The sequence below is a fragment of the Macrotis lagotis genome, chromosome 1 (genome assembly GCF_037893015.1).
Source record: "Macrotis lagotis isolate mMagLag1 chromosome 1, bilby.v1.9.chrom.fasta, whole genome shotgun sequence".
NCBI classification, from domain to species: Eukaryota; Metazoa; Chordata; class Mammalia; order Peramelemorphia; family Peramelidae; genus Macrotis; species Macrotis lagotis.
The window spans coordinates 732,376,442-732,404,310 of record NC_133658.1 but is presented as its reverse complement, the minus strand read 5'-3'; the positions used below and the strand labels follow the sequence as shown (position 1 = coordinate 732,404,310).

The window sequence follows — 27,869 nt, the reverse complement described above, 5'->3', positions numbered from 1 at the left end:
AGGTTCCTCTAAAATGAGGGAGATTGGCTACAAGGTCTTTTCTAGCTCTATATCTAGGATCCTATGATCCCACTACTGGAGGGGGCTTGCTATTAAGACATGCTCTCCATAGCTTGATGAGTCTGAGTTACAGGAGAGTTGTTGATCTGCACTGGTAGAAGTTGGTCCTTTGCAGGGAGTTTCCTACATCAAGAACTCATATCTGCCCTCCCCATCATAGCTCATATTAACATAGTGCATCTTGTTTGATTCTCACAACAACCCTGAGACAGGTAGGGGCTGTTATCACACCCATTTTACATATGAGGAAACTTAGGCACAGTTTCAATGACTTGCCCACAGTCATACAGCTAGTAATTGTCTGAGGCCCGAGTCCAGCCTTCTGTTCATTGTGCCACAGAGTTATCTCTCTACCCTGTACCATCTCCTCCATTCACCCACATATAATCTTTTAGTATTTATCAGTGGGACAGTGGAACACTTAACCCAGGGAAGTCATGATTTAAGGATAATGCACAAGTTCAGTTCAGTCTCAAGCATTAAGTACCTTCTGTGTGCCAAGTCATTGCCCTAGGCCTACAGAGACAAAAAAATGAAGCCACCCCTTGTCTTCAAAGAGCTTACAACCTGTTGGGATTATAGCTTGGGACACCTCCTTTCTCCTTCCACCTCCCCTGATTTTTTTTCTTCTTTGCATTGTAGAATGGAATAGAACCCATGATCAAGAGACATCTGGCAGAGTAGATAAAAGGACTGGTCTTGGAGCCAAGGCCTAGGCAAGTTAACCTTCTCTGCCCTTTTCTGTGCTAGCTAAATAACTATTTAGAACTTAAAATTTACAGAGAAAGTTCATTTCCTCCTCTGAGAGTTCCTTATATCAATAAAATGACAAATCCGGTCCCTATCTTTATCTACTTCTTAATTATTTTATTTATACAGGTAAAAATAAATAAAATATAAATATTCTACCTGTATAGATATTTTATTCATGATGAAGTTATTTAATTCCCCTGAACATCAGTTTGTTCATCTCTAAAATGGAGATTATGATAACTAGACTACTTCACACGAGATTTTTGTTAAGATCAAACAAAATTATAGCATGTCAAGAGGCTCTGAAAGGTGCAAGATACTTTATAAATGTAAGGTATTTTAATTAAGAATATTAACCATTCAAATGTTTTAAGACTTTTTTTAATCCATTAGAAAAATATTTTCTAATAGAAAATGAACTGTTTAAAAGTAGGTTTTTTTATGTGATGAGACTAATTATAATAATTGGTAAATTTCTAAGATAATTTTTTTATCCTCATTGTTTAAGTTCTGTATTTACTTAAACTCTTATGTTGTCTGCTATTATTAGCATTGTTGTTCAGTTATTTTTAGTCATGTCCAACTCTTCAAGACCCCCTTTTGGAATTTTTTTTGACAAAGATACTTGAGTAGGTTTGCCATTTCCTTCTTTAGCTCATTATACAGATGAAGAAATAGAGGCAAATAGGGTGAAGTGACTTGTCTAGGGTCATTTAATTATAGTAAATGTCTGGGGAGAGATTTGAACTGAGGAAGATGAGTCTTCCTGACTCCAGGCCCAGGACCTCTGTCTACTGCCCTACTTCCCTTCTACTAGTATTACCTTAACTGATGGATTTTAATGTTCCTGTAAATGTTAATTGTAGTTTTTACTTTATAATTCATGTCATTATAAAATGATCCTGCTTAAAACATGCTTCTTTTCAATAGATTTGAAGTGCTTAGAATTTGTGATACCAAAAATAAAAACATAATTTTATATTGCTTTTCTCATGAGTATATTAATGGGCAGACTCTAGGAGCAGCTAGGTGGTGTAGTGAATAGAGCACAGACCCTGGAGTCAGTGGGAGTTCAGATCCGACCTCAGTTACTTAGCAGTTACCTAGCTGTGTTGACCATGGGCAAGTCAATAAACCCCACTGCCTTGCAAAAAATAAAATAAAATAAAATTTAAATTAATAAAAAGAGAATCAATGGCTACATTAGATATCACAATGATATTTGGGCTTTTTATTCACTTACCTTTCCTTTTATCTCCCTAGTACTTAATTTTCTTCCCAGTCCAAAAATCATTCTGCTTGGAAAAGAAAACAGAAGTAAAATAAAAGTCAAGTAATTTAGCCTTTTCAGTGTGATCCAATTTTATCTTTCCCTGTATCCCAAGCATCAGTTCTATCAGTACTCATCATTTCCTTCACTTTTTGAAAAACATGATTATTATTGGTATAAGTTAGTAATTTCTCAGCTGCTCCGAATTTGACAAAGAATCATAACAGATTTTTTGCCTTCGTGCCAGATTTGTAGTCTATTTTCCAAAATTCTCATCCCCCCCCCCACTATATAAATAATCTGGTATACCCCCACCACAATATTGTTTCTAAGTTTCCCTCCAGAGATTCCCACCCAGAAAGCCTTATTGTAGCAGTAAGGTATGCATACTTTCTACACAAGCATTAGAAAGAATCAAGGAATAGGTGATAGTCATTTTGGCTTAAATGTAGAGTGTAATACAAAGAAGAACAATGAAATGACTAGAAAGGTATGTTGGAGCCAAATTATAGTTTCCTTTAAATACTAAATCATAAATACTAATACTAAATACTTTCCTTTATCACCACTCCCAGCACTGCAAATTATCATGTAACTTCAACAAGTACATTTCAGAAGATGACTCTGTACCCCAGGACAGTGACCAATTTGTAGGAGTGTTACCTCCTATGTTTTGAGTGGGTCAGACACAATCAACCGTCATGGACCCTTTGTGATATGCATCCTCGAAATCTTTACAAATCCCTTGAAAATTCATATAACTTCTTTGTTCTTAGCCAGAACTCAGTCACCTAGTTTCATATTAGTAGCCTTTTTTAACTCATTGCCCTTCGCCTTGCATAGTCAAGTTGCCAAATCTTGGAATTTCTGCCTGTATAATAGCTCTTATCTATTCCCTTTTCTCTTCTCACATGACCATGATCCCACTTAAGGCCTTTATTACCTTTTGCTCAAACTATTGCAATAACTTTAAAATTTGTCTCCCAGTCTCAAGACTCATCCTCCTCCAATCCATCCTCCATATCACTGGCAAAAGTGCATTTGCCAAAGCATAAGTCTGACCTTGTTACTCCTCTTCTCAGTAAAATCCAGTGTTTCTCTATTGAATGAGGAAAGATAAGAATGCATACTCATTTAATTTTGGGAGCAAATGATCAGAAAAACTTGGATACTTGCTTTAAATAGCCAACTTTAAAATGACCTTTTGGAATGTGCTTTTTATATGCTGAGAATTGTTTGTTTCTTTCTTTGTAAAGGTTTTTTGGTAATTGCCTTTTCCATCATAGGGAAAGTACAGATAGTTCATATATTCTTACATTAATTATGAAGGAAGTATCCATATTGACCTATCTGTGGGGACTAGAGAAGAACATTTACTCTTCTTTGGTGTTTAGCGGGCACAAAGGAAAGGGGAATAAATATTCTAAGAGTTAAGGTTGAAAAGTATTTGATTTAGAGTCCAACAAGATGATGTTTAGTGATAGGAGATAAGGAGTCTCAGCAGACATAACAAATTATATAGTTTAATAATTAGATTCATTTATCTAGCATTTATATTAGAGATATTACATTTAATTGAATGATTATTAGGGGATAATAGGGTTCATGTTGATTGGTAGGGGTGTTTGTGCATGCCTTTCACTTTTAGTGTGGTACAGTGAATCTTCCTGTTAAACTTGTAAGTCACTGTAAGATAACTGATTAGGGCATAAAAACCAAAGGACAGGAAGGAGGTCTAATATGGGGACTATACTACATTGTGCTAGGGAATACAAAGTCAAAAAAGAAATCAGGGAAACAACTGGTACATAATTTTGATGATGATGTTGTTTGTCTTTCATTCTCAAAGAGGACCCTGATTATCAGGGAGGTTGATGCCATGACAAGCACATGAATTAGATTTGCGACACCAGCCTCATGTCTCTTCCAGAGCCATCTGGGTCCAGTGGCCACTTATAGATCAGGACAACTGGAGATGGCCCTGGATGGGAAATAGTCAGGGTTAAGTGACTTGCCCAAGGTCACACAGCTAGTAAGAGTTAAGTATCTGAGGCTATGCTTAAATTTTAGAGGGTCTTCCTCCACTGTGCCTCTTAACTACCCACATATATTTATATGTCAAATAAATATATGGTAGTAGCCAAGGAGGTAGAAAGTGGCTATACTCTCCATCTGGAAAGGACTTGGTCTTATATAAACTTTACATGTCTTATAGAGCAGTGTTTTGCCTACATAGGCACTTATTTAGTCTTGTCTGACTCTTCCTGACAGCCAATTTGGGGTTTTCTTGGCAAAGATAATGGTGGAATGGTTTGCTATTTCCTTCTCCAGCTCATTTTCCAGATCAGAAAACAGAGGCAAACAGTTAAGTGACCTGTCACACAACTAGTAAGTGTTTGAGGCCACTTCCTGACTTCAGATCCAGCGCTCTATTCACTGCATCACCTCACTATTCAGACAGAGCATTTATTTTGTGCTTAGCTTCTTTGCTTCATGGTAGAGCTATAAAAAACATTGTAATAAAATTAGCTTTTACTTTCAGTGACCATACATTCTAGTTAGGGAAGACAAAATATAAAGGTTAGGTTTAAAGATGAGAGCAGACCACAAGACGGAGACATCTTCAGGTGGCCAGATGGTGGTGAAGCAGATAAAGAATGAATGGGTGCCTTACAAAGTCATAGATATAATAATAATGTTGATAATGATAGAACTGATAAAGCACTTTAAGATTTGCAAAGCCCTTTAGGAATATAGTTTCATATGCCTCTGTTCTGACAAAAGTCCTAAGAGCTAGAAAGTTTGCCAATACTATTTTAACAATGAATTTCTTTGACTCTTGTTTGGAACCAGCCAGATTAGGGAATCCTATTGCTAGATCTTGACTGTAAGTAAAGATTCTCCAAAGATATTGGATAGGTGAGCTGTCAGGTAAGAAGTGGGAACACATGATAAAAATGCAGATCCCTGGAATTTGGAAAGGTAGAATACTAGACTTGGGACCAAGAAGGTATGGTTTCAGATCCTGCTTCTAATATTTGTTAGTTGGATTACCATGGGTGACTCATGTAAACTCCGAATTTCAGTCTATTTATCTTTAAAATAGAAGTGACGCTTACAGTGTAGGATTGCCATAAGGCTTAAAGGAGCAATGTCTGTTAAAGTGACTTCCAAGCTTGAAAGTATTTCTGTAAATGTCATTTTTATTATAGTTATTTACTTAGAAAAGAAAAAAAATTAAATGATTTATTAAGATATTAAACTGGGTGAGAATTGGCAGATATTATTGAGATTTTTCTCTTTCTTGTCATATTTCTAGAGATTTACAAGCAAAGAACTTATATATAAGATATCCAGGACCCAATCTCCATACATAGATATAAATTTGAAAAGTAATGGTTGAACCTGATATTTTAAAGAGAAATTATTTGCCCTAGAGAAAAGGGTAGCCTAAAGGATGAATAGCAGCTGTGATCTTGCTTATTCCATTCTTCTTAGGACTTCTTAGTACTTGGAAAATTTGAAAGTTTAATTAGGAAAGAATTAAATTATCTTAATAATGAAAAACATAAATTTGAATTTGATCTCCAAAGAATTAGATTGTATGTTCCTTAAAATCATTGATTTGTCTTCTTTATTTTTCTTAGAATCTTAACATTGTCTCTCATGTGAATATTGTGAGGAAATAATGAATAACCATTTACCCCTTAAATATCTCTTTAACATTAGAAAACTGTATGAGGCTATATGATAAGACTTGGCAGATTCCAGATCAGAAAGATATGGGTTTTATGTCCCTCCTCTGATTCTTGAACCTCAAAGTTATAAAATGGGGTTAATCACTGAGGTACCTGACTCATTGGGATGTTAGCCTTAGATAAAATAATTTATGGAAAATAGTTTGCAAACATTAAAGAGCTACAACAAATGTCCACTATCATTCCGATAGTTTTGAAATAGTATAAATAGTATAGAGGAGGAATGCTTAGCCTGGAGTCTGAATACCCTTAAAGAGTTAGCCCATAGAGATTTCAGGGTACCCAGTGAACTGGGATGGGAGGAAATTATATGGTTTTTTCCCCCTACTAATCTTTGGTTTCCTGTATGCTTTATACATTTACTCATAAAAATTCTTCTGAGAAGCTTTCTATATCCATCACCAGAGAGCCAAAGGGATCCATGACCCTCCAAAATTGAAAAGGCCTCTGGTAAAGAGGTGCCATTTTTCATCTATAATTATATGGTAGTTACTTAGTGGTTTTTCAAAACTTTTTCTTTTTCCCCTCCAGGAAGGCAATAGAAGAACTTCTCAAGGAAGCTAAACGAGGAAAGACCCGAGCAGAGACAATGGGACCTATGGGATGGTAAGTTCCCATATAATGATCCTTAATATTTTACCATTAAGAGAAAATTTAATATTTTTAGCATTTAATACTTATTTCTATTGGAGCATCTCCAAGAGGCAAGATACTAAAAGGTACTTCCATGAGAGGTATATTAAATTTGTCATAATCAAGGCTTCTGCTTTGATAATAATCTTAAATAAATATAATGATCTTAAATGAAAGTGTCTTTGCATTTAAGCATAGTAATTCTAACTTAATTGTTTATGAATTTAGAATAAAGCAAACATTCTAGACTAAATTACTTTTGTACTATTCATGGAGGAAAAAAGGAAATTAAGATCCTTAGCTTGGTCCCCATTTCTATTCAACAATTCTTCATCTCTATCCTTAAGCTCATTCCACATCTCTTAAACCTAAACCCTCTCTACTATACCTAATAACAGTTTACCATTCTACTTTACTGAGAATAAGACCACAGCTACCCTCACTTTTCAAAACTTCTCTGACTCAATACATTCCCTTATACATGCAAAGATAACTTTACTCCCACTAACATTGATTGCTCAAACTCATCCTCTCCTAACTCAAAGTCCTGCAGTTATTTCCTCTCTTGCATTTTCAACTTCTCACTTTCCACTGACTCTTCCTATTTAAAACAATCTCCCAAATCCTAAAAGAACCTTCCTGTGATCTTTCTGCCTCATAAGATGCTGTACCATTTTCCTCCTCTTTACTGCTAAGTGTGTTTTTTAAACATTCTCTGTCCCCAATATCCCTACACCCCCTGAGGCAGTGTAATAAAATGGAAAGAGTTTTACATGTGAGTTAACTGAATGTTTTACCTTGATGGGAACATTTAACACACAGTAAATCTTTTGATAATATATCTAATCAATTTTGTAATAATAGAGGGAACATTTAGGTACATTTCTGGTGTTTCAGATGATAAATTAGTTGAAGAATTGGTTGATGTGTCACTAAATGTTATATACACTGTCCACATCTTAAGGACTCAGTATTCAAATTGGGGGAAACAGGTCTAAGAAAGGAATGGGACTGTCAAGGGTCATCCCCAGGTAAGCTGGCGTCACATCCCAGGGTAAAGCTGGTGTTACAAGGGACATCTCAGGGTAAGCTGGCATCATTAGCACTGGGTCAGGGATCAGAGTTCAGTAAATTGACAGCTGGCCAGGAAATCATCTCTGAAGGAGACCAGTGCATAGGAAGATCAAGTCTGCTTATCCAAAGATCAACTAATTGATGACACATATTTTTACTACCTCTGAGCTTTTCATTTGACTATTTGCAGAGAGAAACTTTTGATTTCAAAGAGTTAACTATAGAAGCTACATTTTCCTCGTATATTTAGTCAAATTTAGGACATTCTTTATCTGCCACTTAACCCCATTGCCTTGCAAAAAACCTAAAAAGAAAAACAACCTTGAGGTTCCTATGCCCAAAGATCAATAAAATTGATCATACCCTTTGACCCAACAATTCCAATACTAGGCCTGTATACAGAAGAAATCATAAAAAATGGAAAAAGTCCCACATGTTCCAAAATGTTCATAGAAGCTCTTTTTTGCAATGGCAAAGAATTGGAAATTGAGGGGGCCCATCAATTGGGGAATGAATGGACAAATTATGGTATATGAATGTTATGGAATATTGTTGTTCTATAAGAAATCATGAATGGTCAGACTCTGGAGAAGCATGGAATGGATTACAAGAACTGATGCTGAGCAAAAGGAGCCAGGTACCAACCCTGCCTCTGGTATGGGTAGTATTTTTTTTTTTTTTTTTTGCAAGGCAGTGGGGTTAAGTAGCTTGCCCAAGGCCACACAGCTAGGTAAATATTAAGTGTCTGAGGCTGGATTTGAACTCAGGTACTCCTGAGGGCCAGCGCTCTATCCACTGCGCCACCTAGCCATCCCATAAATAGTGTTCTTTACCATATGTCTTTGAGAGTTATCTTGGGTCATAGAATTGCTGAGAAAAGGTAAGTCATTTACTAGTGATCATCCCAACAATATTGCTGTTACTTTATATATAGTACTTTTTCTGCTCATGTAAGTTTTTTATTGAACTTTATTATAAAAAAATAGCATTTCATCATAATCATATACCACCATTTCCCCAACTGATAGACATCCCCTCAATTTCCAGTTCCTTGCCACCAGAAAAGAGCTGCTATACATATCCTTATGCATGTAGGACCTTTTCCTTCCTATTTTTCATCTCTTCTTGGTAATAGACCTAGTAGTGGCATTGCTAGGTCAAAGGGGTAAGCATGATTTTATAGCCCATTGGTCATGGTATCACTTCACAATTCCTCCAACAGTGCTTTAATCTTATTCTCCCCTCATCCCCTCTAACATTTATAACATTCTCTTTCTATCCTATTAGTGAATTCAATAGGTATATCTCAGAATTATTCCAGCACACATTTCTCCTATCAAAAGTGAATTAGGACATTTTTTAAAAAATGATTTAAATGAATAGCTTTAATAACCTTGTCTGAAAACTGTTTATACCTTTTGTTCATTTATCAATTGGGGAATAGCTTTTATTTTTTATAAATTTTTATAAAATTTTATGAAATATGAGGTTTTTATCAGAGAAAATTGTTTCAGTGTTTTTCCACAGTTACCATTGCTTACTAGATTTCCCTTCATCCTATTTCTCCCATCCCCATTCATTCTCTTCTCCCTCTTCAAAAGTGTTTTGCATCTGTCTACCACCCCCTCCCACAATTTTCCCCTCCCTTTTATCACCTTCCCAACTTTCTCCCTATCCCTTTCCCCACCTACTTTTATACCCAGTTGAGTATGTTATTCCCTCTCTGAGCCAATTTTGATGAGTAAGACTCATTCGTTCCCCCTTATCTTCTCCCTTTTCCATTCCATGGCAAAACCTTTTTCTTCCCTCTTTTATGTGAAATAACTTAACACCATTCTACATCTCCCTTTCCCTTTTTCTTTGTATATTCCTCTCTCATCCATTAACTCCATCTTTTTTAATATATTATATTTTCAGATTCAACTCCCACCCATGCATTGCCTATATCTGCTCTTGACTGCCCTATGAGAGTTATCAGCATCATCTTCGCATGCCGGAATGTAAAAATTTCAGCATCATTAAGTCCCTTATGATTTGCCTTTCCTGTTTACCTTTTTATGCTTCACTTGAGTCTTGTATTTGAAGATCAAATTTTATGTTCGGTTCTGGTTGTTTCATCAGGAAGGTTTGAAAGTCCCCTAACTCATTGAATGTCTGTCTTTTCCCTGAAACAGTATGTTCTATTTTGCTGGGTAGTTGATTCTTGGTTGTAATCCAAATTCTTTTACTTCAGGAATATCATATTTCAAGCTCTATCACCCCTTAATATCTTGTGTTATCCTGTGTGGTTCAATGATATTTTAATTGTTTCTTTATGTACTTGTAATATTTTCTCCTTGACCTGGAAGCTCTGAAGTTTAGCTGTAATATTCCTGGCAGTTTTCATTTTAGGATTTCTTTCAGAAGGTGTTGAGTGGATTCCTTCAATTTCTATTTTACTTCTACTTCTGGCATATTAGAGCAGTTTTTCTTGAAAGATGACATCTGGGCTCTTTTTGATAACTGATTTTCAGGTAGTCAATAATTTTTAAATTATCTTTCTTTTATTTGTTTCTCCAATGAAATACTTCACATTTTCTTCTAGTTTTTCATTCTTTTAGTTTTGGTTTATTGTTTCTTGATTTTTCACAAAGTCATCAGCTTCCCTTTTTTCCAGTCTATAGTTTAAGGAATTATTTTCTTCAGTGAACTTTTCCATTTGACCTGTTATGCTTTTTAAGGCATTCTTCTCTTCACTGACTTTTTGAACCTCTTTTTCCCATTTGGCTCAGTCTGGTTTTTAAGATGTTAGTCAGTATTTGGTTTTGGTGGGGGTTTTTTGTATCTCCTTCACCAAGCTACTGACTCAGTTTGTGTACATAATTCTTATTTCTTCTTCCCAATTTTTTCTTTACCTCCCTTACTTAATTTTTAAATTTTTTTGAGCTCTTCTATGACCTGACACCATATTTTTCTTGGAGACTTTGGATGTAAAAGTTTTGACTTTATTATCTTCTTCTGAATGTGTATTTTGATCTTATGACCATAGTAATTGTCTGTGGTCAGATTTTTTTTTCTTCTGCTGTTTCCTCATTTTTCCAGCCTATGACTCGATTTGAGTGTTCATTATCCTAAGCTTTGGGGAATTTTTGCAGCTGTTTTCAGAGATACTTTTAGGGATGTTCAAGTTTTCAATTTTTCCAAGGTCTTATGAGAGGTTTGTTCTACTCCCTGCTTATTATCTGATCTGTGAATGACCACAAGTACACCTTTCTACCCTGGAACTGTGACGGTGTCCCTGCTCCGCTGCAGCAGTAAGCTCTGTTGTGCTTCTGCTCCTCTTCCTAGGGCTGGGGCTGGGGCCCCACATTGCAACCTAGATCTGAATATGGGCAAAGCAACAGAGTCCCATCCCAGTGATATCAATGAGATCTGTGTAATCTCCTTCTGATCCACCCTTACCATCCGTGGGCTGAGAACTCCAAAAGCAGCTGCAGCTGTTGATCCAATAGCTCTCAGTCCTGCTCCTAGTCTGCTGGGGTCAGGGCTTCGCTGCTGAGGCCTGTGCTATACTGGACTCCAGTCTCGTCTCATTCTGCCAGAGTTTTCCTCCTGATCTTGCAAGTTGTCCTTGGCAATCTCTGGCTGAGAGGTCTGGAAACTGCCACTGCTGCCTCTGCCTCCATGCCCACCAGCTGTTCTTGGATTGCTGCCCTTTTGAGTGACTCTGTGCTCCTGTCTCACTCCATGGTGCAGAACCTTTTCCTGGATTTTTCAAGTTGCTTTGGTTTAGAAAATTGTTTCACTGTCTTTTTTTGTGGGTTCTACCAGTCTAGAATTGTCTCAGAGTCATTATTTAAAGGTATTTGGAGTGGTTTGGGGGAGAGCTCAGCAAGTCCCTGCCTTTACTCGATCATCTTCAATTTTGGCTCCATAGTTTGTATTGTTAAAGCATTTTGAGGGCTTTCACTTTTGCCTTTTTTTAAAATAAGAGGCACAGTGACTATCAGTAAGAAAGATCTAGAGGAGGTGGCTGAATACATGCCAGAAAAAAATAGCTAAACTAAAGAAAATTAAAGTAAGGTGCCATTCTTTATTTCAAATGGAAAGTGATCATTTGGTCCTGTAATTTCCTAAATGTCAGCATGTAAATGGATTCTTGTAGCATGTTTTTACCTGAGGCCCTATAGAGCCTGAAATATTGGCACATATGATTTTCTTTTAATCAGCAGAGAACAATTTGTAAAGATAAATTTCAAAAACTTGTCCTGACTTTGTTATTTCCATAGTTATTTTCATTCAGTTCACATTTACAGTCTTTTGGTATATTTATAAGCCAGTAAATTTTAGTCATTTTAATATCATTGCTTTGGAATAAACTTGAGCTCACAGTAAAGAAGACATTTCAATTAAGAAATATATTACGGGGGGGGGGGGGGGGGCAGCTAGGTGGCACAGTGGATAGAGCACCAGCCCTGGAGTCAGGAGTACCTGAGTTCAAATCCGGCCTCAGACACTTAATAATTACCTAGCTGTGTGATCTCAGGCAAGTCACTTAACCCCATTGCTTTGCAAAAAAACTAAAAAGAAATATATTATGAATAGAGTTTGAGGTTTAATTGCTTTTTTTACTTTTAAAAACCTACTTTTATATTTTACATAGTAAAACTTGGTCACTAAGAAAGAATATTCTGTATAGATCTTTTTAAAAATTAACTAATAGCTTTGAAAGAAAAATAATTTTCCACTAATTTGAGCATTCTAGTTGTATCACCATTAAAAATGTTGGGAACCATGACCCAGAAAAATTATCTGATGTCACACAGTAGGTCAGGGATAATACCCAGGGGCTGGGATCCTCCCATTAGTATTCTTTTTATTCTGCCATATTACTTTGTTCAAGTGCTGTATATTATCTGATGACACTGAACTGTTCCTGTGCCCCATATTTCTTTCACATATAGTAGTAAAGATGAATAGGAATCTGTAAGTCCTGAATGTATTATCATTGACTTTTACATCCATGCAAATGATTTATTGGTGAAGCAGTTGCTTTACATTGTCTTTTAAATCTGATGTTGTTTACAATACTTTTTGGGTTTACTGCTTTTTTTTTACCTACTGTCCTTAGTCTTCCCAGATATTTTTGTTTCCTTTTGTGCCAAAAGGTTGTAATAATGAAAGTGTTGCTTAGCTAAAATTCATTTGGTAAAAGACTGCTATATAAATGAAAACATATATAACATGAATTAATCCTTTCTCGTGGCCACTCTTGCTTATTGATTGCAGAGTGCAACAACATTAAAATGCTGTACATGTGCTGTTACATATACATAGGACATAGAACTTTTATTTATAAAATAATTGAGGTTTAACTTTATAGTAATGAGGTTATATCACAGTAAGGAACATTTTCAGGTGGCTACATGCTGCTTTTATTTTATTTCAGTACTATAAATTGTAGTACCATGGGTGGTAGGGATGCTAATATTGAACAATAAAGTAAAAAACAATAGGAACAAAATAAAAACATTACTTGGGTTTCATGTCATTTTAGGAATATAGTGCTGTCTTTGCCTTAGACTTTCCAGAAATGTTATTTTAGGCTCATTGCCTCTGTCTTGCAATAAATGGAAATAGCTGTTTTCTGGAATATGAATAATTAACATTCATGTTTGATGTACAACAAATATGAATGCATTAAGTATAATGGTTTGGGATTAAGCGGTTTTAAATCAATCTGAAATCCTGGCTTTCAATTTGAGTATTGCTACAGTTTTTGACTATTAGCAGACTGCTTTAATATCATAAGACCTCAATTTCCCAGCCAAGAAATGAGACTAATTTCTGAACACATCTTAGGTATGAGAGAGCAATTCACATTGGAAGATGACTTCTCATATTGTTACTTTTAGTTTATGTGGTCATAACTGAACACTTGGATGTGACCATCATTTTTTCCTCAGTAGTTTATTGACTATTTCCATATTGACTTCTAACTTTACACTGGATATGCTTCATATAAAAATTAAGCTCAAAGATCATAGCCTGGGTTCTAGTTTCTATTGCCAATTTATCTTAAACAGTTTTTCTTTGTCATAAGCTTTTGTTTGTACTTGAGCATATTTCATTGATATGTTTTCTCTTCTTCATCTCTATTATATGCATTTACTATGTTGCAGTTGATTTGCCCCAGTTTTGTAGTTTTCTTGATGCCAGTTCTGCACCCCCAAGTCACTCATCCTTACTTTCCAACTGAACTATATATAGGTCTTCAACTTGAATGTCCTAGCCTAAGACATGGTTTTCTTCAGAAATTAAATGAGTTGGATTAGACTGGATAACCATTAAGTGCTTTTCCAGCTGTAAATGTATAATATCTTCAATGCTAGAGCTCACCCAGGCTTAGTTGCTATAAGAATAATTTTTCATGCTGTGAATTTCATTATTAATGATTTTAATTTGCCATTCATAGACTATAAAGCATACAGTAACTCAACATTTATGTACCATTTAATAGTTTACAAAACATTTTCCTCACAACAGCCCTTTGAGACAGGAAGTATAAGTATTATTATCAATATTTTACAATAGAAAACTAAGATTAAAAATGTTAGGGGTTTTGTCTCATAGTTAAGTTTGAGGCTATATCTCAAGCCCAAGGCTTCTGACTTCACAAAGAATGCTTTCCTGCCCACTAGTTAGGTTACATGAATCTTGTAATACCAGTGATGAAATTGCAGTGTGACAGTTCAGTAAATCAAAAAAATACTTACTGTGTGCAAAGTATTGGGCCAGGTGCTAGACTTTGCTGCTGTACTTGAATACTGGATAAATCCTGTTTGTGTTACCTTCCCCTTCTTCATTGCTAGGTCTGTTTTACAGTTTACTTTTCCTCTTCTCCACCCACCCATTTCTTTTTTTTTTAGGTTTTTTTTTTTTTTTGCAAGGAAATTGGGGTTAAGTGGCTTGCCCAAGGCCACACAGCTAGGTAATTATTAAGTGTCTGAGACCGGATTTGAACCCAGGTACTCCTGACTCCAAGGCTGGTGCCTTATCCACTACGCCACTACGCCACCCCTCACCCACCCATTTCTAATTGCATATCCTCTCACCCTACTTTAGGATTTCAACTGAATACCTAATAGTCATGTAGAGTTGTGACTTATGAGGTGCCATCTCAAAAAAAAAAACTGTTTGGTCATTTTCCCTAGTCAAAGATTGTTCTATGATTATGCTTAACATTTGTCTCTGCAGTGCTTTCTTAGATCTCACCCATTATATATTGCTAGTTAGATCATCAGTCTTAGTTTTATAAAGGTGTTATATGCAAGGTGAGTACTTGTCTCAAGTCTGGTTGTAGCACTTCTTAATGCATATACTTTCAGTTCAAGTACTTTGCTATATACAAGGCATTGTAGATGTAAAGGAGAAACCAAAGGCCACCCTTAAGGTCCTTACATTTTAGTAGAGATAATAAGACATACACAAATACATAGAATATAAGTGATAATTACAGTAAATAATAATAATAATAGCCAACATTTATATAGTGCTTACAACATTTATTTATTTATTTATTTATTTTCCGGTTTTTGCAAGGCAGATGGGGTTAAGTGGCTTGCCCAAGGCCACACAGCTAGGTAATTATTAAGTGTCTGAGACCCGATTTGAACCCAGGTACTCCTGACTCCAAGGCCAGTGTTTTATCCAATGCGCCACCTAGCCGCCCCTACAACATTCTTTATACTGGTGCTAAGTGCTTTTCAATTTTTATTTCACTTGATTTTCACAAAAACCCATGAAGTGCTGAGTTAGAGGAAATGCATTGAAGAAGACAAACAGTAAGATAATTGGTTCTTAGAGAATGAAATCACTTCTAATTGGAAGAATTTGGAACAATTTCATGAATTTGGCCTAAAATGAGCAAGCAGTGATGTGGCAGGAGTCAGTTCCCCCATGATGGACAGTATACACAAATACAAAGAGAAGAGAGATAAGAAAACGTCTCAGGGAGGCAGGCAGTGACAGAAGACAAAGCCTGCTTTAAAGTTTAACTTCAGACAGTGACTCTGCACAAATTCCTTAATTTCCCAACAACCTCAGTTTTTTCAAATGTCAAATGGAAATTATAATAGTCCTTGTATCTGAGAATTGTTGTGAAGATAAAATAAGATTCTATAAAGTGCTTTGCAGATTATAAAGTTATATAAATGCTAGTTATGATTATGATTATTAAATAAGAGAAGTCAACAAAGAATGTTTATTTGGCCATGTTATAAGTAAATAAAAGGAAATAATATATAAATAAAGCCAGGGGTGGGAGGTGGGGGGGGGGGAGTGTGGAGAAGGAAAAGGGGAGAAATAGCCTTATTATGAGAAGGCATTGATTTAAGAATTTAATTTTTGGACAATGAATAATCTAAAGATAAGCCAGAGAGTGGAGTAGTCATACAACAGGAAGTCATGTATTAGGTGCGTAGGTTTGGAGGCTTATTCAGTTCTAGCATCATCACGGTCCCACTAGCAGCATAAGATGACTGGGCATCTTGTGACCTTACACTCACTAGTGAGATGTTGAACTAGGACTAACTGGTGAAAATAGAGAGGCGGATTCTGCCTAAAGAAAAACTTAACAATTACAGGTGTTCAAACTTAGAGTTATGATCACTTTGCAGAATTCAGTAATTCAGTAATATTTATTAAAAAATATGTGCATAAGAAAATTCTGTATTAAAGTATGTATTCGACTAATTCCCTTCCAGTTTTTAAGATATGATCCATAAATGTCTTTCAGAATCATGCAGATAGATTACTATGGCAGAACCAACACTAGAATCCAAATCTCATGTCTTCCAAAAGAAGGTTTATATTTATTTTTTTACCCTCAAACATTAGAAAATGTAATGCAGAGAAAATATATAGCAATGTCTTATCTGGCTTCAGTGAAATAATAGGTGAATTTTCTAGGGAGCAGAAATTTAACTCTTAGGAGAATTAAAACTTTTAAAATTTTTACCCATTCTTTATGGAAATCTTTCTAAAATTATTATATTCCCTGCTTCCAGTATGCTGAAAATAATTTTAATATTTCCTTGATTCATATTTATATAGTTTAAACTTTAGAAATATGTTATACATGTGAACCCATTTGATACTTAGAGCAAATCAGTAGAGTGGATGGTACAACTATTATTATTCCCATGTTTACAAATGAAAGGACTTACAGAGCAAGGATTCAACCCAAAGACCTATAAATAAACTTCCATAGAAAACAACTCCAGCATCAGACAGATAGTCAAATTAATTCCATCAAACATTTAAAGATCAAGAACAAACCCTTATTTACACAAAAATTTTCCAGAATAGAGGAGGATGCCATTTCTAAATTTCTCCTGTGAAATAAACAATGATATCTGATAAGGCAGAGAATGCTAGCTTTAAGACCAGCATTGTTAGTGAATTTCATTATAAAAAAAAATAAATAAAAAGCTGATAGATTTCAAAAGAATATACAAAAAGATTTCCTATATGTATCACAATGAATTTTTACCAGCAAAAACCAGAATATTCAACATTAACGTAATAGAACATTAATCTCGAACTCAGTATGTCCAAAATTGAATTCATTATCATTCTCCCTACCTCCCCTGACCCCTGAAAATTCTCTTCAAACTTTTTTTTTTAACTACCAGCTTTCATTCTTCACCATCTCTCACCCAACATATTCAGTCGACTGCCAGAACTTGCTATTCTAACTCCACAATATCTCTCATATCTGATCCTTTCTCCTATAATTCCTGAAAACTACAGTCCTTCATTTGGATCCTCATCATCACCTCTCATCTTATTAGTGCAACAGCTTCCTGATTAATCTCCTGGCCTCAAATCTCTTATCACTTGTAAGGTCAGTTTCTATATACTGGTACCAAAGAGATTTCCTGTAAGTGCAATCTAAAATATTACTTTCCTTTCTCAATCAATTCCAGTGACTTCCTATTGCCTCCAGGATAAAATATAAACTCTTTTCTTTAGCTTTTAAAACCCTGACCCAAGTATGTTTCTCCAACCTTGTTGAACCTTACCCTTCCTCTTCCTCCCCCCCCCCCCCCCCCCAGTGATCCAGGCTAACTGGTCTTTTCTCTAGGCTCATTTGTCACTTTATTTAACCTCTCTGCCTTTGCAATAAACATCCCTCCAGGCTTGAAATTCATTTCCCTCCTCATCTAATAGAATCTCTGCCTCAGGCACCACTTTCTATGTGAAATCTTTTCTGATCCCCTTGAATTGTTAGTGACTTACCTTCCAAAATCCTTTTTTTTATACATATGGTTTATATGTTTACAATCACACTCAAACATATACACATATATACCATATACATATATCTATGCACTTATAGACACACACACACACACACACACACACACACACACTCACTCACTCACAATCCTCTTCTCTTCCTTCCTTATAGAGTGTGAACTCCTTCCAAGTAGGAATTTTTTCATTCTTTATATTTTTTCCCCCAGGGTAACCAGATTTCACAGTGGATAAAGTATGGGACTAGAAGTCAGTAAGATCTGAGTTCAAATCCAGCCTCAGACAAGTTATTAGCTGTGTGGTCCTGGGCAAATCACTTAACTTTTTTGGTCTCATTTTCCTCATCTGTAAAATGAACTAAAGAGGGAAAGGAAAAGCCATTCCATTATTTTTGCCAGCAAAACCCTCCGAAAGGGTTTTCACTCAAATAAATCACTGATCTTTTTAGAAGTTCTTTCCATTTTATACATAATATAACCCATCCATATTTATCTGTCTTGTGCTATTCTTCTCTAAAAATAGTAATAGTAGTAGTAAAATGAGAAAAGAAATGAAGTGAATAAACATTGGCAAAGAAGGGACAAAAATACAATTTTCATATAATTGAATTACATGATCCTAGAGAAACAAAAAAAAATTAATCATGATAGTAATTCCAGCAAAATAACAAGATATAAAAATCATATGTGCTACTAATAAAAACAAATGGTAAAAAGACACCATTAAAATTATAAAATTAATAACTTCATTATCTGGGCAATAGCCTCCTAAAATACTCAAAGGATTTATATAAGACAATTTTTTTTAATTTCTACTAGTTACATGAAAAGATAGTTTTCAACATTCATCCTTTTGCAACCTTTTGAGTGCTATATTTTTCTACTTCCCTTCCTCTGCCTTCTCCCCAAGACAGCAAACAATCTGATATAGTTATACATGATACAATTGCATTTAACATATTTCCATATTAGTCATGTTGTAAAAGAATTAGAACTAAGGAGTAAAAACCATGAAAAATAGGAAAAATACAAAGTTTTAAAAAATGAACACCGTTATATACTTTGCTCTGCATTCAGTTTTTCTCTGAATGTGGATGGTATTTTCCATAAACAGGTCTTTTAGGATTGTCCTTGATCACTGAACTCCTCAGAGGAGCTGTGATATGACAGTTTTACAAAAATTAAGGAAAAAGATAAAATATAATTATGTTACATGTCATTTGAAATAGTGGAAAATTTTATAAAATTAAAATTAATTTAATTATATAATATATACTTATTCTAAACATAACTAATAAAATTAATTTTAAAATAATTAAATTCATGTTGAAGAACAAAAAGATCAAGAATATATCAAGGAGATCAATGATATATCTAAGAGATCAAGAAAGTGGGAAAGGAGATGTCACAGTGAAATCTCAAAGGTAGGCTCTAAAGCAACAATTTTCAAAACTGTATTTCAACTTAAAAAAATAGAATAGAAAGTAAATCTTTCACAGATTGAATAAGCAGTATTTAGAACCAAACACAAACAGCAATCCAGTTTTCAGGAAAAAATGCAAAGTACAAATTAATGAGAAAGCAAAGTGGTAAAATAAAAAGCCAAATAAGTCATATCAAATCAAATAAATTCAACTACTTTTTAAAATAGGATCTGTAGATAAAATAGAATTTATAAATTTACCTATGTTTTGCCAAAACAGTTGGCTGAGTCTCATATAAACCTTTGGGGTAGATAGATCTATATGAACTAGGTGGCTTATAATTCAGGTAGATTTGAAACTTTATGAATGACTAAGACCCAAAGAATAGTTCATTTGAGAGAAGGTTTTCTGATAATATAGGGTATCAAATTTTCAGATGACACTGAACTGGGAAGTCAAATGAGAGAATATATGTTTGAATATATAAGCATATTGTAAATATTAAGTCACTACATCACTGTCAGCTGCTTTTAGTATTAGTTGGTTGAGAAGACTAGCAACAAATCAGCTCAATGGTACAGTAGACAGAGCCCTGGGACCATTGAGATGTGTGTTAAAATTTGATCTCACTCACTAGCTGTGCGACCCTGAGCAAGTCATCTAATCTCTATTTGCCTCAGACTCTTCAACTAAAACAAGGTTGTTGAGAGGATCAAAAAAGTGTTTATTAAATGCTTATTACCCACCTGGATAACAGAAGCAAGGTTCAACAAGATCTTGATGACCTAACATTGAGCCCAATCAGGTGAAATTTAATAGGGATAAATATTTAAAGTGTACATCTAGGGGTTTTTTTGTGGACCATCAGTTACACATGCATTTAATAACTCCCTGAGTTGAGAGGTGTTGTGTCCAGTAGGGAGAAGCCAGTCAGGTCACCTCTGCACTACTTTATACCACATTTTAGGAGAGACATGGACAAGCTAGAGTGAGTCCACAATCATGTAGCTGAGGATGATAGGAGTCCCAGAAAGCTGGACACCTAAGTATTAGATAAGGAACTTGCTTAGAGCCACAAAGGAAGTGTCAAATGGATTCCTAACTCCCAAGTTCAACTCTCTGTCCATTGTTGCCTTTCTTTTTTTTTTTTTTTAGGTTTTTTTTTTTTTTTTTGCAAGGCAAATGGGGTTAAGTGGCTTGCCCAAGGCCACACAGATAGGTAGTTATTAAGTGTTTGAGACCAGATTTGAACTCAGGTACTCTTGACTCCAGGGCCAGTGCTTTATCCACTGCGCCACCTAGCCACCCCCACATTGTTGCCTTTCTGCAGAAGTGTTGAGAACCTTGAAAAAAATAGGACTTCAAATTCTTGACCCCAGAGGTCATCCCTAGAAACAATTAGTGATAATTCCAGGGAAACAGAATGAGGTACAAGTTAGGATGAAACCTTCCTTGACAGAGTTGTCAAGGATAGAATAGACTGGAGAAGCACTCATCAGGAATGGGGAAGAAGTGATACCTATTCAGGTTTAGATTAAATTTCAACCATTTCTTAGATAAAAAAAAAAAATCTCCAACATTGAGATGTTGTATAATCTATTATTAGTGCACCAATGAATTGGTCTGAATGTTTTGAAAAGAAATAAAGAAGTAAACAGTAAAACTTTTTCAAAAAATCATTATAATTTTACCTAGCAAGCCCACCATTATTAGTTACATTTCCTAAGGAAGGAAAAAACCTACTTAAAAATATTCATAGCAGCAATATTTACAATAGCAAAAGACTAGTGACAGGTTCAGTGCTGCACAAAATTGGGGAGTGGTATGTTGTTATGCTGTAAGGCAACATGAATATAGAGAGTGTTTTAATTGGTGGCATAAAAAATGATGCATGGTGAAGAAAATAAGCAATAAACATGTATGCCAACTGTAGCTTTATAAATGAAAACCACATTAAATGGCAACTGACCTTTAAAAAACTAAAAACAATAGGCAAGATTGGCACTGCTCTGTTTAAAAGCAACATAGTTGCCCTTTTCTTTTAATAAATAAAAAGAAGTATACATTTGCAGATATAGTCATTCACAAGTCCTCTTTTGAGGAATAGAGTTTAGGATTTTTTTTCGTCTTTTGCTAAAACAGTATATATCCTTTAAAAGACCAAGTGTCTTTTAGTCCTGGCTTCAATGCTTTTTTCCTACAACATGTTACTGAAGAAATATCTTTTATATAATAGCTATGAGACATTGGGCCAATAGTTAGTTAACTGATCTCAAAAGATATCCTGGAACTTGTTTCTTGGAAAATGTCCTGGGTGTCAAATTGCTTTAAGACATTTTACATCTTTCTCAGAAAGATGGTTTTAAGGATACACGTGATTCCCATAAAAATCAGAAATCAAAACAAACTCCCAAATCATGTTCTTAAGTCACCAGCACAATACACAGGGGTATCTCTTTGCCAGATTGCACCAAATTTGCACAATTTGCTAATGAAGCAGGAAAGAGGTATATTCTTATAAAATTTGACTGATTAATTAATGTTTGAGGGGGAATTTACCACCACTACAAGTTCATCATTATAAGATGACATTTCTGAAAACATGATTTTCTTGTCACATTAAGTCACGATGCTCTTATGAATGCTTAACTTTTAACAGAATTCCAGGCATAGACTTATTATAAAGTCATATAGCATAAGTGAATCTGCTTTCTCATGAAACCTGTGACATGGTAAAAAATGTGGCCAGACTCTAACCCTGCATCTTGGTCCTGAAATTGGTAAGCCATTTGCTTCCCCTGGCAAGCCTCCAGTTCTGTAGTAATTTTTCCACTAAATTTACAAAATGATGATTGAATCCAACCACCAAAAGATATTTTATAGAGCCTATCATATTAACAAAATTAGAGAACTGACAGTCCTTTCTGTTTAAGTCATGAGACATTTGATTTACCAGCACCAACCAAGGTAGAATGTATCAAACTTGACAAAAGTGAACCAATTTCATCAGCATTATTAAAATTGTCCAGTGAATAGAATGAACTCAGAAATGAATTTTCAGGGGAAACCACAATTTTACTAAAGCTTCATAGTTCTCAGAGGGAATGGATTTTCTTGTTGGAAGGATAGCAAGGAAGCTTGCTGAGTCCATTGAGAGGATGGGAGGAATAAGATGTAAAAAGACTGGAAGGATGGTGTGCAGGAAGGTTATGAAAGTCTTTGAACAATATATAGGAGTGCCGTGGTTTTTATTGTGGTGGGGAGGAGGGAGGTCATGTGATCAGATCTCTGATTAAGAATGGACCATAGTGGAAAGAGACTTGAGTTGAGCAAACCCACCAGCTGGCTACTGTCCAGGTGTGAGGTGATGAGGGCCTACACTCCATTCTGTATTACCTCATTCTAGTATAGAAAAGAGACCTTTTTAAGGCCAATAAGATAATATCTCTGGACTTTAATTTTCCTCATCAATATGAAGAGATTAGGTGATTGATCTGTTAAGATTCATTCATTTACAAAAGCATTGATTTGCCAGGCACTGGGGATATAAAAACAAGCAACATTGGCCCTTTCCTCAGGAATCTCTCATAACCTTTAATTCCCATTTTCCTAAGATTCTTCTCTTTGCCCTTTCACTTTCTTATCAGTTGTTGTCTTACCAGTTTCAGTACAAGAGGCACAGTCTTCAGTGCTTCTCAGCTTTTTGCACCATTACTGGTTGTTCTGAAGTTCATTCTTTGCTGCTGTGGGTTCTTTTTTTCTCTGAATTTTGAAGGGTACTGGATACTTGTTGTTTGGAGGCCTGACTTCCAGATAGTAAATGTGTTGCCATACTAGAATATTAGTTATATCTAATTTGAAACATTCTATAGAGTTCTTATTGCACTTAAATTAATTTTAAGACTGAAGTTTATAAGTTCCCAATTGGTTTGTTAACTGACAGGCACCTGAGATTAAACACAATTTTTACATGTGACCATAAAATGGATAATAAAAATTTTTTAAATAGCTGTAGACTAGACTAATAAGATCAATGTACCTATTGTGAGGAAAAAGTGCTCTGGTTCCAGGAAGATTAATTGGGTTTGGGTTTGATTTGCAGATATTTTTCATTTATTAAAGGCAATATTTTCTAGAAATGAAAATTAAGTTAGGGTTAATAAATAGCTAAATCTAAATTTGGAGATGCAATAGAATTAGTGACATTCTTTCATAATAGCAAACATGCAGATTGAAAGAATAGACTTCTAAGGAAGGCAGCTTTAAAGTGTAAATGAAGGGTTTGTGGAGTTTTTTTAAAAGGTAAAAACAAAAGAAAGGTATGGGAGATTTATGCTTTTACTTTGTTCTTTAGATGACAAGATACAGATCCATTATTTATACATTATGTCAGTTCAATTGAATTTTCCCAGGATATATTTACATTGAGTTCATAGACCAAAGTGTAGATCATGTAATAAGAAAACTTTCCATTTCTACCAGATTAGGAATATGTTACTTAAAGACTGGCAATTTAATGATAATATTAATTTATCATTTGATTAATGCCTGTCCACGCAGGCTTCAGCATCATTCTCTATGAGAATAGACACTGTTGTCCTAATGTGTTTGTGTGAAGTAATGCAGCTGTTCAGCCATCAGTCTCAGAAATAAAAGCTGTCTTGATTTTTTTTTTTCTTTTCCTCTTGTACTCCAAGTTTACACTAGGTGGCATACAAGGAAAGCCAAAAACGTGTAGAAACTTGATGCTTTTGTCTTGGAATACTTTAACAATAACTTCGTTAAAAACTTACTTTTTTATGTTAAGTTGCAATTTTATCCTTGGATTGTTTTGATGTTTTTGTAGGATGAAGTGTCCTCTTGCTGGAACAAATAAAAGATTTCTGCTTAATACAATTAAGAACACATTACCTTCTCAGAAGGAACAAGACCAGGAGCAGAAGGAAGACAATAAGGAACCTGAGCCAAGTCAGAACCGGAAAGAAGAAAACCCAAAGAAACACAGAACTCATCCGTACAAACACCATTTCCAGTCTCGGAGAAGAGTTAGTTATTCTCCTCCAAGGAAGCGGAACACCCAGGAAAAGTATGAAAAGCAATCTAACAAACGATGAGACAGGCGCTGAAGAATAGGCAGGACTGTTACAAGCAATGAATGTCATTAAATTTTGGACTGGGAAAGTGTTTAGCTTTGTTTAATGGAGAAGGTTGTTCAGTGTGGGTCTTTAGCTAGCAGGGAAGACAGCTAAGAAAAACATTACAGTAGATAGATATTTTGTTGTAGTTTTTAAAGAGTCTATTGGTCATAAACAAAAATGACCTAGTAATTCTTCTTTCTGAAAATTAATCTTAAGGATAGAGGTCTTGACATGTTTATCATATTTCAATAGTGTGTATACATTTGTTGTTCCTTCTTTCAAAAGTTAGTTTGGAAATAAGTCTAGAGTTAGAGTTTAAGTTTTTCAGAGATTGTTCATACTAGTTAAAAAAATATCTGTTGTATTTCAATTGTGGTCATTTTTCAGAGTTGAAAGCAAGATTGAAATCTCTTTAGCTCTTTATTTAGTTTCGAGATATCAAATTTAGTATGTTCAAAAAGCTAAACAGCAGAAATCTTCTGGTTGTGGAATACATTATTTATAAAACTACCCTTCTAACTTTCAAGGGCTAGAGTTTATCAAGAAATTTGTTAGCCTCTCTAGCACTTATTTTTGCTTAAACAATAGAAATTATTCCTAAAATGACTTTGAATTTATCACCTTAGATAAATTAATGGAGATGAAGAATTGATCTCCTAGTTCCTCTTGCAATAAAATGTTGATCTCTGTAAAATGCATTTTTTTTCCCCTGAATTTGAACTTTTCTCCACAGGACATAAATTGTGAAAGGAATATAGTTTAGTGCTTTAGAAATAACCCTCATGAACTAAAGTTCCTATGCATTGGTTAATATTGAGGATTTTATTCAATGCTTTGTGGTTTTTTAGCTTAAATTCCCTGGTATATATCAGTGCAAACTTGTACCAGAAATCTTCTTTTTAACAGAAAGTGTATTGGATTTTTTTCCCTAGTGTAGGCAGAAGCATTTCTTAATGATATGATTCTAAATCTTAGAGAGTCCCACTCCCACCCCCACCCCTAAACTCAGGACTATTTAACAATATACTCCTGTACCACAGAGAGGAGAAGAGTCTCTACTCTCTTCCCAAATTTTCCAAAGCGGCTGGGCTTATGCCTGGCTGCCCCCAGATAATCACTCAGCCACAGCCATACTCCCAGCAGCCAAGAAAAGCTCTTTCTATGCACTGAAAATCAGCACATTAGAAAGGCCAGCTCCAGAGTGTTGTAGAGGAGCCAGAGAATGCCATGACAAAATTGCTCTGTCTTCCCCAGTGCTACCCCACCACACCCTCTTTGTGTGCCCTGGGCCATGCACCCAAACTTTTCTATGAAGCCCAAGCTTCTGTGTGGTCAGAAAGCCTGTGCAAAGAACCACTCCAACTAGGAGGATGGGAAAAAACTCTTCATTCTTTCCTTCCCTCATCAAAAAAAGTACAGAGGAAGCCCCTCCATAACTTTCTAACAGTTAATTCCCACTCCCATCATACACAGAAGGAAGAACTGAGTTAAACTTGATTTTATATAAAAGTTGTTATGCTTAAATGATCCTAATCTCTACGTCTGTATTATTTGTGTTAATTATTTTACTTTGAAATATTTAAATATCTAGAGAAACTGAAATGTTAAGAAGTTGCATTTTTTTGTAAATTCTTGTTTTAAATGAGTAAAAATAAAGTTAAAATGTGTGACTTTTTTGTGGCTTGTGATTATTACATAAACTTGGACAAATTAAATATCTTTATACCAGGTAATATAGATTGAAGTCTTTATATTCACAAATGAAATTACACTGAAGCTGGTTTTTGTCTATTGAAAATTGACAATCATTTAAAAAAATTTTATTTATTTTATTTTATATAATTTATTTAAAATCCTATAAAATAATTGTTGTCTCCTAAAAAAGCACAACAGTTTCTAAAAATAAAAATTTTAAAGCTTCACACAGCCGGAGATATAGCAAAAAGAGTTCATATCTATAAAAGGTTGACATGTTGAAAATCGGTAGTGACATATGATATCCTATTATCTGTAGAAAGGTCTTGGTGGTTATTTATGAAGACTACTTTGCAATTCTGCAGTTACTTTCATCTAAGAAGTTCCATTTATTCTTAAATTCTTTATCCTGTCTGTTAGACAATAGAGTTAGACGAGGTGGATTAAACCAATCAAAGAGTGGATACCTTGTCCCCAAGAGGTTTACCTAAAAACAGAGAGCTGATATCTGCAATGGACTGAATAAATACCAGGCAACAAACAGTTGCCATAACTAGCAGGATAATTGGAACAGATGAAAATTTTTACACCCTCTAAACACTTGAATTTTAATGTGAATATTTTATTCTTTGACACAACAGTCCATTTAAGAACTAACTTAACACATTGTCTCTATGGCCTGTTACAATTTCCCTTCATTGTATCCATTTCTATTCCTTTGAGGAATGCATTCATTTGTGATCTTTTACTCTAGCTGATAAAATGACAGGTGAAAAAATCTTAAGGAAAATTACAGATGATGGTGGGTTCTATTGGCAAATCCACGCAAGAGCTGGGAATAAGTTCTGGTTAAAAGGAAGAAGCTGCTATTCTGTGACATCCTCTTCCTCACTGATCCAGGTCTCTTTCTCTCCTCTTCTCCTGGGGAGTTACTTCTCCTTATTTAGCATTTGTTTACAAAGCTTACAATACAGCTGCTGCTTCAAAGAGATTAGAGATAGCTGCTTCTGTAGCCAACAAATGCCCCCCATAGTTATTTATTAATTTAGGTTTACTTTTCCTGGTTCTGATTCCTAGTTGCAAATTCTCTTCCCTGTCCTCCTGTGACTGCTACAGGACTTCCTCGCGTCTGTGAAGCTCACCCTTCAGTTTCCTTCACCCTCCATTATACATCAAAGCAGATATCTATAAGGTCTATAGATGTTCACCAAATAATAGAAGCTGAAATTAATGTGAAATATGTTAAAATTACCATATTTTCAGTGACAACCAAGTCAATACTAAACCTCTCTAGTACCTTAAACCAAGATTTATTTCTGAATTTTTCAGGAAGTAGATTGCATTTCAACAGTAATTGTAATATTCTGCTTCCTAATACAGTGCTCTCACTTCCCAGTTTACTTAATGCCATTCCAATTACTTCAGCCTTTAGACCACCCTCCTTTCAGGCAAAATGTGTCTTCCAAGGTTTTGTTCTATACCTTTCTCTCTGATAAAACCTCTCCTAGTGTTCTCATATTGGGCTATTCCCATAGCCCAATGACTCTTAGAACTTTACTTTTTGTTTCAGCCTGTCAAATATTACAACCAAAATGGTGAACCTGACCTTATGTGAGTAAATATATTTCCTGAAAATTATCTTATGGAAGCTGTTAAATCCTGGTAACTGCCACTGGTATTTGAGAATCATAATGGTCCTACTGTTAGATGTTTCTCCCAAATGCTGGCCAGCTGAGTCTTTGCATATAACACATACTTTTTACAAC

At 35.1% G+C, this 27,869-nt stretch overlaps 1 protein-coding gene across 3 annotated transcripts in view; it reads left to right on the top strand.

Annotated features, from left to right (window-relative positions):
• LOC141507956 (protein POLR1D-like) overlaps positions 1–25,412 on the top strand; it is a 55,485-nt gene extending 30,073 nt beyond the window's left edge. For 2 of the 3 annotated variants that reach the window (XM_074216155.1, XM_074216153.1), the window contains exons 2-3: positions 6,373–6,447; positions 24,117–25,412. In XM_074216155.1, the coding sequence (XP_074072256.1) occupies positions 6,431–6,447; positions 24,117–24,384 (285 nt within the window). In that variant the 5' untranslated portion in view covers positions 6,373–6,430 and the 3' untranslated portion in view covers positions 24,385–25,412. Of the gene's footprint in view, positions 1–702; positions 777–6,372; positions 6,448–24,116 lie in introns of all 3 variants that reach the window. The other variant, XM_074216154.1, reaches the window with a different exon arrangement.
• Positions 25,413–27,869: the final 2,457 nt, after the last annotated feature.